General features: G+C 47.6%; 1 protein-coding gene across 11 annotated transcripts in view; it reads left to right on the top strand.

Moving 5' to 3' along the window:
- ATP11A (ATPase phospholipid transporting 11A) overlaps positions 1-13138 on the top strand; it is a 145465-nt gene extending 132327 nt beyond the window's left edge. For 5 of the 11 annotated variants that reach the window (XM_036301759.1, XM_036301757.1, XM_036301765.1 and 2 more), the window contains 3 exons: positions 752-855; positions 3065-3230; positions 8832-13138. In XM_036301759.1, coding sequence (XP_036157652.1) covers positions 752-855; positions 3065-3230; positions 8832-9074 — 513 coding nt within the window. In that variant the 3' untranslated portion in view covers positions 9075-13138. The other 6 variants (XR_004966396.1, XR_004966395.1, XM_036301760.1 and 3 more) reach the window with 6 other exon arrangements.
- The last annotated feature ends 625 nt before the right edge of the window (positions 13139-13763 follow it).

Raw genomic sequence — 13763 nt, 5'->3', positions numbered from 1 at the left:
AGTACAGCATAGTGATTAGACATTTATGTACCTTATGAAGTGATCACCTCCATAGGTCTAATACCCATCCCGTAACAAACAGTTATTACAGTATGATTGCCTATAGTCCCGATGCTGTCCTTTACAGCCAAGGCTACTTGTATAACGGGCAATTTGTACTTATCAATCCCTTTCACCTTTCCCACTCATCCCTCAATGAGCCTTTTCTTTGTAAAAGGGTTCGGATTCGAATTATTTTCATTGGCAAGCCCACCTGTCCCCCAGTATAATAGAAAATGCACTTGAACTGAAATCAATGCCTTATGGAAAATCCAGCTCTTTTAAAAGTCAAATTCTATATGGGACATTATTATGGAAGTCCCCACACCTATCAATCTGAGTTTTAAAAAGTGATACAAAGAAAATCCAAAAGTAATTTTCTTAGTAGTAACATAGCCAGTACCTTAAGCGATCGCCCCCGAGTCCCTGCTGTCGGAGAAACACTTCCCAGTGCGTTTCCCCCGGATCCGGGTAAGAGTTACTAGGAATGCTGTGATACAAAGACGTGACGTCACACATTCTGTATCTTCATTGCAAGAATAAGGGTTTGTTTTCCTTGAGCAGTTTCATGTGGACATTTTGGCTAAAATTAAGGTATATTAAGGTATTGGTTGGTTAGTTGGTTGGTTTCATTATTTTCTGGCTTTCTTTCCTCACCATGGCTCATGTGACATGTAGATAATCCCACTGTTAATCACCTTTTCTCTTTCAGCTGGCATTAGATACACACTACTGGACTTGGATAAACCACTTTGTCATCTGGGGGTCGCTGCTATTCTACGTTGTCTTTTCCCTCCTCTGGGGAGGAATCATCTGGTAAGAATTATAAGTAGCATATAATCATTATTACCTTTATACTAGTAGTCCTGCAGTATCTTTCATTGGGGTCTCAAAATACATTTTCCATTTAACCTCATTCCTGTGTGCAAGTATTTGTTGAATGCGTGCTGTGTGTAAGGCACTGTGCCATGGTGGGAATGAGGTAGGCATGGTACCTACCCCTTGAGCCCCACATTTTCAGTGGTGGCAACATGCTGGATAATAACTTACCGGGGTTTTGACAAGTGAGGAACAAACTGGATGCTGTAGCAAGGGGCCTATTTCACACTGAAGGTCAGAGAAGGTTTCTCAAAATAAAATTGTTATTTAAACTGGAACCTGGGAGAAAATCACCATCATCATAACAGGTCTCACTTATTAAATGCTTCCTAGAATGAGGCATGGGCTGAGTATTTGACAGCGCATGTCTCATTCCGTCTTCCTCCCAACCACATTCTCCGTACACTGCAAGTGATAAGATGGACAGAGAGAGCAGCGCCACTGGGCCGAGGCAGCCTGATGCCAGACAGAGCCCTAAGGAAGAGAGATGCATGTGCAAAAGCATTGTGGCAGGGCCATGGCAAGTCCACTGTGACTGGAGAGGAGCTTTGGTCCAGCTGGAAAAGTAAGTAGGAGCAGGCCGCACTGGGCCTGTAGGACAGGTAGGGCCATAGCCCCAATCTGACAACAGTGGAACAGCATCGAGGATTTTAAACAGAGGGAGTGGCAGAGTCTGGTTGCTGTTTTAGAAAGACCACCGTGTTGAAAATGAACATGAAGCAGACAGGACATGTGGTTTAGATATTATTGCAACAAGGCATTCAAGAAGCAATGTCGGTTTGGTCAATCCTGATGAGGCAAGAAGTGGCTGCATTTGACCTGTGTTCTGGTACTGTCACAAACACACCTTCGCCCATGCTCTTCCTACCACCAAAAATGCCCTTTCCAATTAGCCTTCCTCTTGAGCTCTTATTCATCCTTCAAAACCCTGTGGTTCATTGTCCTCTTCAATGCCTCCCTCGAATCACCTCACAGACGGTTCCGCCTCGTCCCCTAAGCATTTATTCATTCTCCTGTCATGAAGGTACCATATTGTTTTATAATTCTCCTGTGTACATTTCTACCTTCCCCGTAAAGCAGAGCATTTCCTGAGCAGGGCTGGGCCTAGGGGAAGGTAAGTGAGGAGGCCCCAGTGGCTATGACCTGGGAGGGAGTGCCTCTTTCGATTAGGCCTGGCTGGATGTGAGTCCAGAAGCAATATCCCCTCCACTTTGCAACTTCAATATTGAGCACAGGCCCTGAGAAACACGGGGCAGCCCCTGAGAGTAGAGAAGCCTCTGTGATCAACCTTGTCCCCATGTTGGCTGTTGCTGAACCTCTCATTATATTACTGCCCTCTCGTGACCAAAGCCATGCATTACATGTTCTTTGCGATCTGGAAATAGAGAAATCTTAGATCTAATTTTTGGGTGGGTTTCCAACAACCCTGTGCCAAGCTTTAAAAAATCCCTGAAGTACTAGCGAACTTTCCCAAGTTGTTAAAGCTGCAGCCATGGAAGAGGAAAATTCATCCCGAAAACTTCTCTGACTGGCTCCTGGGCCTTGGGGTTTAGGGATCATGAAACTGTAAATCAGGTTCAGCATTATGTCAATTGCTGCATCCTCTTCAACTTCTTTTATGGAGCCCAATATAGATATTTCCTTTGAGGTATAGATTTGCCTGACAGGAAAGCCATTTCATGCTCTGTATTTTTATAGACAATTTTAAAGAATTTTATGGCCTAAGCTTTAGGTAGTTAACTAGAGCTCTGATGAACAGGACCTTTGTAAATCTTCATGTTAATAGCCATTGTGATACCAAAAAAAATTACCCATTTTAATCTTTTTAAATCCTTTTTGTGATTCTGAAACTGAACTTCAGGGACTTCTTTTCCCTTTGGGATGACTTCATGCAATTCCCTCCTCTTTTCCCATTCAGAACACCCCAGCGTTAGAGGGGAAGTTCTCCACCCCAGGAGGTCTGTGATTAATTCGAAGCAGGCAGGTTCAGTGGCTTGCCCAATGGCCATCGGTGCCAGAAGTTAAAGCTGCCAGGACAAAGGGGCTCTTTGTGCCAGTGGGGGAAACAGAGCGGGATTTCAGCGTTTCTCCTGATGATTTCTGACCTGCCATCCTGTTGTTTTTCTTCTTTCCCCCAACGCTCCAGGCCATTCCTCAATTATCAAAGGATGTACTATGTGTTCATCCAGATGTTATCCAGTGGCCCTGCCTGGCTGGCCATCATCCTGCTCATCACGATCAGCCTCCTTCCCGACGTTCTCAAGAAAGTCTTGTGCAGGCAGCTGTGGCCCAGCGCCACAGAGAGAGTCCAGGTACCCAGCTGCTCCCGCAGGGGCATGGGCGCTGCAGTCCCCAGATTCAGAGCAGGACATGGTCATTACCAAGGGTAGCATGAAAGGTTTGGGTTGAAAGCGTCATCATTACAGGTATTATAATAAATTTCATGGTAGATGATTTTAAACATTAACTTAGGTAAAATTCAAAATGACCAATGGTTAGACCTAAGCAGCTAGTCAGCTGAAATAAGAAAAAGATTAAACCAATACAAAAGACCAATTATTTCATGTAAATCTAAAAAAGTTTTTTTTAAATCAATCATTATTTTAAAGATAAAATTGCATTATTTTTAGGGATGGTGAATTTGGCTTAAAACTTTAGCATTTACACTGGGAAATTCTGGTAGTTAGGCTACTTATTTTCCACATTCGCAAACTGAGGCAAATAAACTGAATTCTGGATTCAGGTAAGAAGTGAGATATGCAAAGTGACCAAACTGGCATAGGACACCAGAAGATGTCACTCAGAGCTTTCCAAAACCACACTGGCCCTTCCAAGAGCTCTCAGGGAGGGCACATCCCCCATCCTCTTACCCCTGAAATCTCAGGAAGGGCATGTCCCCCACCCCCTCACCCCTGCAATCTCAGGGAGGGCACGTTCCCCATCCCCTCACCCCTGTAATCTCAGGGAGGTCACATCCCCCCTCACCCCTGCAATCTCAGGGCGGTCACATCCCCCACCTCCTCACCCCTGCAATCTCAGGGAGGTCACATCCCCCACCCCCTCATCCCTGCAATTTCAGGGAGGGCATGTCCTCCATCTCCTCATCCCTGTGATTTGCCCATGGAGGTGCAGAGCCTCAGTAAGGAGAAGGAAGGGCCCTGGTGAGAGGGCGGAAGCCACAGCTGAGGCTGTTCCTGCAGGTTGCATGTCTTCCTCGTAGAGCACAGGTGGTTGTGCAGGTGAAGGAGAGAGGGCAGCTGTAAGGCAGAAGAGGACATGTCATAGGTTCTGGGAGCAGTGGTGAGGCACTCCGGAAAGCTTACACGGCCCCAGTGGTCTGGATCTCCAAGTGCTGTTGGCCCACATTTGGGATGGAAAACAGGTAGCCCCCACTGGGGTGCCGTGGACGTGGTCTGGCACTGCCTTTTTTCACCCCATTTGATCCCGGCAATGGAATGGGATCTGGGTTGGTGAGCTTTCCCAGAACTCTGGTGTTCATTTAAAATGTGGAAGCCAGCGGCACCAGTTCCTAGCGATTCCCTCCTGTATGTACCTGCCATGTTTGTAAAGCCGGCGCTAACACAAACTCAGGAAATCGGCGAGAGCGTGCACGTCTAACTGCCCTATGAATTGTTTCGAGTTTTCACCTTTAAACAAGTGATATAGGACAGGGATGTTTTTAGGGCTTTGCTGGCAAGGAGGAGAAATACAGCAGGAATGAGGTCCACACAGCCTTCTAGCAAGTGAGTGTCCCCGGACACGGGGAGGGGGGTGCAGGGGGGCCAGGACTGTTAGGAACGTGGCCCACGTTGTCCGGTCGCTTAGCACGCTGCACTGGTGTATGTGGGACATCGTTGGCATTTAATCAGACTCACCGTTGTTCTTGTTTCTCTCTTCCTTTCCTCACTCCCTTCCGTCTTCTGACCTCTGTGGCTAAATAACACTGCTACCTTATCTAATGATGTGCGTGGCCCCTCCTGAACCTCCTGGGACTGCCAGGCTAAGAACCAGTGCCTTTCTGTCGAGCAGTCCACCATCTTTATGCTTTCTCAGACTTCCAGCAGCCTGAGTTTCTGACGGAATAAGGTGATGCTTTCTGTCTTTTTGCATGTTTGAGTTTATAGTCACAGGACAACAGAGGGCTGACTTTTAATAGCAAGAGCTGTCGAACACACTGGTATTCACGGCTTCTATGTCTGTGATAACCACCACCACACCAGGACATACAGGGCTGACTCATACCTGGATGTGGGAAGGTCATGTGGACTGTGATTTCTGTCAATACCACTAACCAGTGTTTCTCTCTCAGCGTCCATTGGAAGTATTATCCCACCTGCAGGGGCGGCTGCGTCTTCACTCAGGCCCAGCTGAGCGCATCGGGCTGTGCTGCCTTAAATTCGTGCTTCCTACACATGCAGGTGTGGGTGTGGCAGTTTCTAAGTCACACAAGACCCGATGTGAGCAAAGTTTCCTCAGTGCCGTCCTTCTCTCCGCAGCCCAAAGAGGATGGGTAGCAAGACCTCCTCGCTCACATTCACCTCTTAAATCCATTCTGCAGACAGGGAAACTGAGGCCTCCCCAGGGCAGTGTGCTCGGGCCAGCCATCTGGGCTGTGGACAAAGCCAGGAGAAATGTGTTTTGAGTCAAAAGTTCTACCAAATTCATTTTTAAAAATTTTGTCTTAATCTGATTATTTCTAGAAAAAGCCTTCTGCTTTGCTTTCAATGGTTGTAGTAGCCTGTTTCTCAGCCATGGAGAGCCAACCACACAGCATTTCTCTGTGGCAGTCGCCTGGGATCAAAGCCTTTTATCAGAGCCAAGATTTGAGGGACAACGCATTAACTCATGTCTGTTTTCCAGCTGTATGCCCATGGACCCAAATACCACATTCATGTGTTCCCCCAAAGTAATGCTACTTTGAACACACATTTGGTATTTATGGTGTACTAATGCAGTTTAGGAAAATGTTTAAATAGGAAAATGCCTAAAGCAAGGGAAGGCTCTTTTTTTCTTTAAGTAACAGCTCCTCCTCTATACATTTTAAACACTATTTTTTAACTAAGAAGATGGCACTTTTTTTTTTTTTTTTTTTTTTTTAGTTCAAGTGGTTATTGGCAATCAAAGTTTCCTTATCTGGTGCCATCAGAATTAGAATTAATTACCTAGCCTCATGTCGCTGTCTACATATCTGAAAGGGCTCAGGATGGAATTATTGGGACACTTTAATCAGTCCCAGGGCCACTGATGAAATTGATCCAGTCATGCCAGCTCTGGGCTGAAAGTGAGCGCTCGAACTGCAGTTTAGTGAGAGCTGATTCGCTTCTGTACCTTTGCAGAAGCCAGGCTCTGGCTGCTTGGAGCAGGTTGTCACTGAGTGCTCTGTGGTGTCTAGCCACACGGGGTGTGACCACAGGTGTCCCCACACCCACACCTGCACACAGCATTCCTGCAGCCAGCGCGCTCCTGGCACGCACGAGGTGAGGCTGGTGTTGCTATAAAACCACCCAGATGGTTGCAAAACTTTGGAGGAATAAACATTTGGCTAGTTCTCATATGGAACATATAGTACTTCAAATGGATGGATTTGTTTTTCTTTTAACCTGTTCTATTAAAAAGTAAAACATTGCAGGCACCAGGTTTCATATATATATGTATGTCTATACATATATATATATTTATCTCTAGCTACCTATATTTTTTATATATAATTAAATTATATATAATTCAAAGGGCAACAACTCTACCTCCTGTTTAGCTCATTCTTCTTCCCAGAAGACATTCTGCAATTCAGACCTGTGGTTCTTCACTTTTTAAAATCTTCTTCCTATTACTGAGGAACTAATATGATCAGACTAGAAAATCTTAGTGTTCATATTCCCAGCCCCGCTGACCTGCAGCACTGAGCTTTCAGGATCCTAGCCGTGGGCAAGACTCTTCTGTTTGACTAGAGACAGGGCTGAGGATCAGAAGGAAAAGGAGAGATGGGAGGACAGAATGATGGGGCAGACAGGAAGACAGGCAGAAGGACAGGGATGATAGGCACACAGATCCTCCCCTCAGGGAACCTTGGTGCTTTTTTTGGGAGGAGGGCAGCTGTCTAGTAAATGGCACTTGAGAAGCCTTCAGCTGAGTGTGGCAGGATTTTTGGCTCTGGAAGCATTTCCTGTGCTCGCAACAGAGGCTGGCCTTTGCTGGGTTGGGAGCAGGCCCAGCAGGTGGCCCTTCAGCTGAGACCCTGCTGTCCCGCGTGGCCCATCCTCTCTGCATCCGCTCCCTCCTGTTAGGAAGACCACCTCTTTCCCCAGCAGAGCCCCTGGGAATGCCCACACTGACAGCCCCGTGCCCATCTGCCCCGGGTTTTGCACAGACTTCCAGATGAATCCAACATGCCCCATTCACGCAGAGGGGCCTAGTGAGCGGCCCTCGTGGGCACTGGCCTCCACCCCAGCTGCACGGCCGGATTCTGCCCTCAGCGGCCCAGAGAGCTCCCTTGGTTCCCCGTGTGGCAGCCATCTCAGTGTCTTTCCTCGCCTTGCAGAAGAGCTCGAAACCCAAAACAGCGGTCGATGCCGCGCTGAGCCCGGACAGGCCACTGCTGACGGACGTCTTGCCGGGGCCGAGGCGTGATTAGCCCATGGATAGGTAACGGCGTCCACCATGCTGCCTGGCAGGCCCCCTGGGTGTGCTGTGCTCTTTCAAACTGTCTGTTTTTCCTCCAAAGTTTTGCTGTGCTGTGCCGTTTTGATAACAAAGATTCATTTAAAACAAACAAAAAAACGGAAATCATTTTTACACACACACGTGTATTTCTGTCCCAGGTAAGTTACCTGCCTGAGAGTGGCTGGACTGCATATGGTTGAGTGTCGTGTACACACATGTGGATGTGCACACATCCCCAACGTGCACATCCACACGCCGTGGTGAACGTGGTTCCACGTGCAGTTGCGTGAGGTCCCCGCGTGGTGTGCTCGGTGCTCGGTGTGCCAGAACAATCTCATTCCTCGTCCCTGGTGGTGGAAACGGCTTCCCTTCACAGGTCAATCAGGAAAGGCCCTCTTTGGAAATAAAAAAGGAGTGCTGAACGTTAGCCCAGGCAGGTCTGGCACGGATGCACTGTTGCCTGTCAGCTGAAGCTGGTGTTGTGTCTGGGCCCAAAATACAAGGAGAGGAAACGCAGCCGTGTTCACACTGAGCTAGGTTCTTCAGATTTGTCAACCCCCTCCTCTACCCCAAAGCAGGCACACTGGGAATGCTCATTCCTTTAAAATAGATTTCTCCTCGCCCGGCGGGCACTCAGTGATTGAACATCGACCTGTGAACCAGGAGGTCAGAGGTCGATTCCATGTCAGGGCACATGCCTGGGTTGCGGGCTCAATCCCCAGTTGGGGGCATGCAGGAGGCAGCTGATCAATGATTCTCTCTCATCATTGATGTTTCTCTTTCTCCCTCCCCCTTCCTCTCTGAAATCAATAAAAATATATATTTTTTAAATAGATTTCTTCTTGCTGGCTGCCCCTCACTCCCTGCCTGCTCAATGTAAAGGTGTCTAGGACGAGTCGCAGGTCTCCCTGGGCTGTTAAGAAACAGCATGGCCCCATTTGTGTGACTAGAGATAAGCATAGGCGGGAGCCAGCGAGCCCCGTCTCTGAGGGGTGGCGTGGCACTCTGACACCAAAGGACTCAGACCTGGTCCCTGAGGCCTTTGTCAACATTGTCTTTACCCAACGATGGGACAGCAGGGGAGTTCGTAGCCAGACCGAGGGTCACCGCTGCCTCTGCCTCTGGATGGACGCCGGCTGACCGGTGTCCTGCAGTGGGAGCCCCCGACCAGGACGATGCAGTGACTGCATCGGATCATCGTGGGTGGGATTCTTACGGAGCGGCCTGACTCTGTCTTCTCTGTTTCCCAACAGGACATGCCCACCCAGAGTCGGGACCTCTTTGAAGTCAGCCGTTTCGTCTCTCTGCACAGCCCCCACACCTCGGCCATCTGCCCCACACAGGTGACGCTAACGTGCCCAGAGAGCAAGGAGTGCTCGGTCCTCCCTCCCAGGGTCTGTGTCTCAGACCCCTGTCACCATCCCAGCGGGAAACCCTGCTGCCATGCGCCCTGCAGGGAGGCAGATGGCGAACAGATCACCAGTTCAAGCCTTTAAGACCTGCACGCGGGTGTGCGCCGCGCACGCCGGTGCTTGTCCTCTGCCCCCAGAGGAGGAGGAAGGGGCACAGGACCCATCTGGAGTGCGGAGGCTGGCAGTCTGCGTTGTCATTTCCCACAGGCCTGGTGGCCTCGGGCATTTCGTTGGGCTGCTAAAAAGAAGGCGTGCACAGGGCCTGCTACGTCCGTCCCAGGTCAGGTCTCTGTCTGCGCCCTCCGTCATCTCTGCCACACGCATCGCCCGAGGAGGACGCCTGCTTGGAGATGGGCTCCAGCTCTGAGCGGGAGGCAGTCACCCCCACACCGTCCTGGAAGCACAGACGTGACTCTCCCTTGCGGACCCGATGATCTGGCAGCCGCTTCCTTCTCCAGAGCCCTCTGATACTCCGCTTGCCGCACAGACACCGGAGTAATCGTGCATCCATCCCCCATCGAGTCGCCTGCTGTGCTGTTGCTTTTGTTCAGAACCCTCCGCGTACTGAAGCTGATTCTTAGGGTTGCGTCTGATTCAAAGTTTGTTTCTCTGAGGGAGATGTGACCCCTGTGTTTTGGACTCTGTGTTTCCATGTCTCCCTTTCCTGTTCCCTGGGAGGGAAGAGTCCTCACGTAGGCGGAACGGCGGTACTGCCATTGAAGCTTTCCCGGTACCAGTTTTGAGAGATTTATCTTTGCCTCCCAGGGCGAGGCGTGTCAGTTTACTCTTTATTTTGTGGGGGCCAGGGGAAGGGTGGTGGTCTCTTTCAGCGCCCTCACGGAGAGGTGGCCTCCAGGGGCAGTGTTCATCTTCCAAAATCTACACAGGCCCGCGCGGGTCTGCCCCCAGATGGCCTGTGGGTTCTAAAAAGCAATACCGCCACTCTAGGCGGCCACCGCCCTGGTAGCTCTGACCAAAGCTCACGCTGAGCTTTCTGTCCGACCTCTGCCTTGTGCATGCTGTCCAGTGGGTAGACCATCAGGAGGCTGCTGAGTTCAAGTTCTGTCACTCTCCTGCACTGGCGTTTCTATTTCTAGGAATAACCTAGTTGGCATTATAGCCTTAATGGTCCATAAGGAAGACATTTCAGTGTGAGATTCAAACTTGAAACGTTAAAACTGATGCCTTTTTAGAAAAGTGTCACCCGGAAACTAACCTAAAAGCAGGGTCCTGGTCCGCTGGCCGATCTCACGCTGTGGAGTTGGGGGATGTTGGTAAGTGAACCCCAAGTCTGCTTCCGAGATGCTGGATGTTACATAGTTTTGGAAGTTCAAATTTCACAATTTGATCCGATAATGTTTCACCGAAAGTATTTATTTGATGTAGGGGATAAATTCACAGTAAGAACAGTGAACAGTGAACACAGAGTAGTTGGGATGAATTGAGGGGAAGTGTGAACACCATACCAAAGACTAGGTAACGAAAGTCTGGCGCCCTGTCCGTCCTGAGGGTCGTCCTCACCACACCCACCCATCCCATCCTGTCTTCCTGACACTCCCCATGTTCTGTGTGTGGTGGCAGCCCTTGGCCGTTCTGATCCACACTAGACCCTGCAAACAATGGTGTGCACATTTTTACAACCGTTTTTAAGAACCTAATATGGGTATAAATGTAATACCTGTAGGGGGGGACAGATTCTCTGTATGTTTAGTTAACAAATTCTTTGTAATGTATTTTTTTAGGAATCTTAAAATTGCCTTTGCACTGAAGTATTTTCATAGCTGTTTATATCTCTTATTCGTTTATTTGTCAACATACCATATCTAATTTTTAAAGTATGTTTTTAAAGCTTTTTATTTTTTAAGTTGATGAAATTTTGGCCACTTTAAATTCTGGTGAGAGTTTTGGCTGAATGTCTCGATATCTGATGAATGTGAATTTTCAGGTTTGATTTTATTCTCTACACCTGTTCGTTTTTGGTGTTTCTGGTGGCAGTGATTCGTTGGAAGGCATATTCAGAGTGTAATATTTTGCTATGCTTGTTCTTCACAGTTCATTGCAATTTCATCTGCTTTTTGTTTTGTTTTTAATTTCCATCTTTCCGCCTTAAAACAGAAGCTTCTTACTTGATGGTTCGGTATCTTCTTTCCACCTGTATTGAGACGGTTACCATTTACCTCGGATCATTGAAGTCGCATGTGAAAGTCACTGAGCCTGTACACGCTCCATAATGTTTCCTAAAAACGTGAGAGAGATGAAGGGACTCTGCCTGCGAGGGGCAGGAGACAGGAACAAAGGGAGGAAGAGAAGAGCCCCACTGAAATGACATTTCAGATACGTCTCTGATATTCAGATATTAATTAATGTTATTTCTTTTCACCTCATAGGAGTTAGCATTTACTTGCCTTTAACTTTAAAGCAAGTAACTTTAAGCATTTTCCTTAGTGTTGAAACTCTTATTCATGACTGCCTATGTTAGTAGATCATTAACTCATAATTTCCCATGTTGGTCAGAATTTCTGGTTCCTAACCCGCATTCCAGCCCAACAGCCAGTCATCTATAAGCACGAGTGGTCCCGACCATGTCACATTCTCTCACTCCCAGCGTCACATCCACTCACAGCCACACATGTGCACATGTGCCAGTTCTCATGCACACACACAACACACACACACACACACACACACACGTTCCCCAGGCCCCACGCATCCCTGCCTCCTTCCTAAGGGGATCACGTGAGGAGCCCCCAGAAGACAAGGCTTCTTGGGCCTCCATGCCGAGTGCCCACGGAGATACAGGGAGGGGGGAGGAGGGGAGAGACTTTGCAGGGCAGCCCCTGGGTTTGAGCGGAGCTGCTGGGTAGCCCAAGCTCCTCCTTTGCAGGAAGTCCAACCTCTCCCCTCCCAACTGACACCCTCCCTCCCCCAAAGCTTCGCCCTGAGGACAAGTGGCAGAAAGTGGCATCTGGACCCTCCCAGCTGCAGCGTCTTCACAGGAGTTCAGGATCGCGGGCTGGCCCTCTGCCACGGGGCAGCTAGGCAAAAAGCATCCTTCCCTTGGCATTCCTATTAGAACCCAAATCAACCCACTCCTGTGCATTTGACTCAATAGGGTGAACACAGACCAGGTGACACCTGGCGGTGGCCTCCTGGACTAGGGAAGGAGGCTGAAAGCAGCCTGCTTCTGCGATAACAGGTTTATAGAACTGCAGTTTGGCCTGGTGAGATCTTGCAACTTTAACTACAAAAATGTCTCACCCCTGCTGTGCTCACGATTCTTAAATTGCTGGGCATCACCAAATGTTCAGTGCAACCTACAGGGAGTTTTCTGGCCTTTTTCTTTAAACCACTAAGTTCACCTCTTTTGCACTGACTAGTAATAACCTAAAGCAACCACTTCTACTTTACCTTTAAATTAATATTATTTATTTGATAACTCAGTATAACACCGTGGTATGCAGTTTCTTGTGTTCTACGTTTCTTTTAGAAGTTTCCCATTTGTAACTTTAAAAACAGGAAAAATTTCTGTTGGTTAATTCATTTTTTTAAGTAGAGGGTAGGTAAATGAAAATGAGAATCATTCTGATATTGTCTATCAACAAAGTTTTAATGAAGACATGTTGGAAGTATTATAAAGTGTGATTCTACTTTTGCAGAAAAAATATATAAAGATCAGTTTATATAGCTTTATTTTTTACCTTATCAAAATACACAGAATTTTAATATGCATATATTGTCTGTGACTTAAAATTATAATGTGTGTCTGCATCGCCATTTAAAATGTCCATTGATTATGTAATGCAATAAAAGAGAATCTTCAAAAATGTATTTAGCAGGAATGGAATCTGTAGTTGTCATCATCATAAATACTGGAATTTATTTTTAAATTATTGACTATAGTAGGTGCGTTTAAGATAATGTCAGCCTCCAGACAGTCATGTTTAATTGATAGTAATTCATTAACCTGCTTTGAAACATTAAATTATAAATTAAACCAAATCTTACATTTCTGTACAGTTTATTTTGTATGCTGTTTTTAACTTTTATTTCTGTAGATAAAGTATGAGTTAGTATTAATTATATTGGAGTTTTCCGCAGATTATCTAAGCAGGAGACTTGAATCTGCTTGCAATAAAGAAGAAAAAATGTCTGGTTTAGTTTCTTTATAAATAAAAATCATCTGAGAAGTTGGATTTAAATGTCTGCAAACAGAAGCAACGGAGAAAAACACTCTCAAAGTGAGGGTTTATGTTGGTTGCCAGATAAAGTGGACAACAGACTGTGGAAACAGCTTTCCTGAAAAGGAGTGGAGTGGTTTCTGCCCCCCTTTTTGCCCCTGCTGGCCCAGGGTCCCCCTGCACTCACTGAGACCACAGTGCCCAGCTGTGGTTGTGGGGCCTCACAGAACAGGAAACACAGCATTGGGGTTTCTTAATGCTCTGCCCATCCCCAGGCCCCTTCCCTGATGGTCATACCCAAGATCCATGCCTTCAGCCACATTCCTGCAGTCGAAGCTTCCCCTTTCCATTAGATTCCTCTCCCTTTCCTCTTGGCCAAACTCCAGGCCCTCAGGCCTACATGGGTCTCCTGGGCTATGTTGTTCGCACCCAATTCTGTTATGATGGAGATCCAGTTAGTTCTGTGTGCCCACCACTGCCCACCAGTTAGGTCCTCAGCACTGCCTAAACACCCAGGAATGCCCCACCTGCCTCGGGGGGGTGGGGGGCGCTATGGTTTTGCCCCCACTCCTCATCTCCCCCAGCCCTGCACCTC

Source organism: Myotis myotis, unplaced genomic scaffold, assembly GCF_014108235.1.
Source record: "Myotis myotis isolate mMyoMyo1 unplaced genomic scaffold, mMyoMyo1.p scaffold_m19_p_3, whole genome shotgun sequence".
NCBI lineage: Eukaryota > Metazoa > Chordata > Mammalia > Chiroptera > Vespertilionidae > Myotis > Myotis myotis.
The sequence above is the reverse complement of the archived record's forward strand: the minus strand, read 5'-3'. Positions and strand labels throughout refer to the sequence as shown.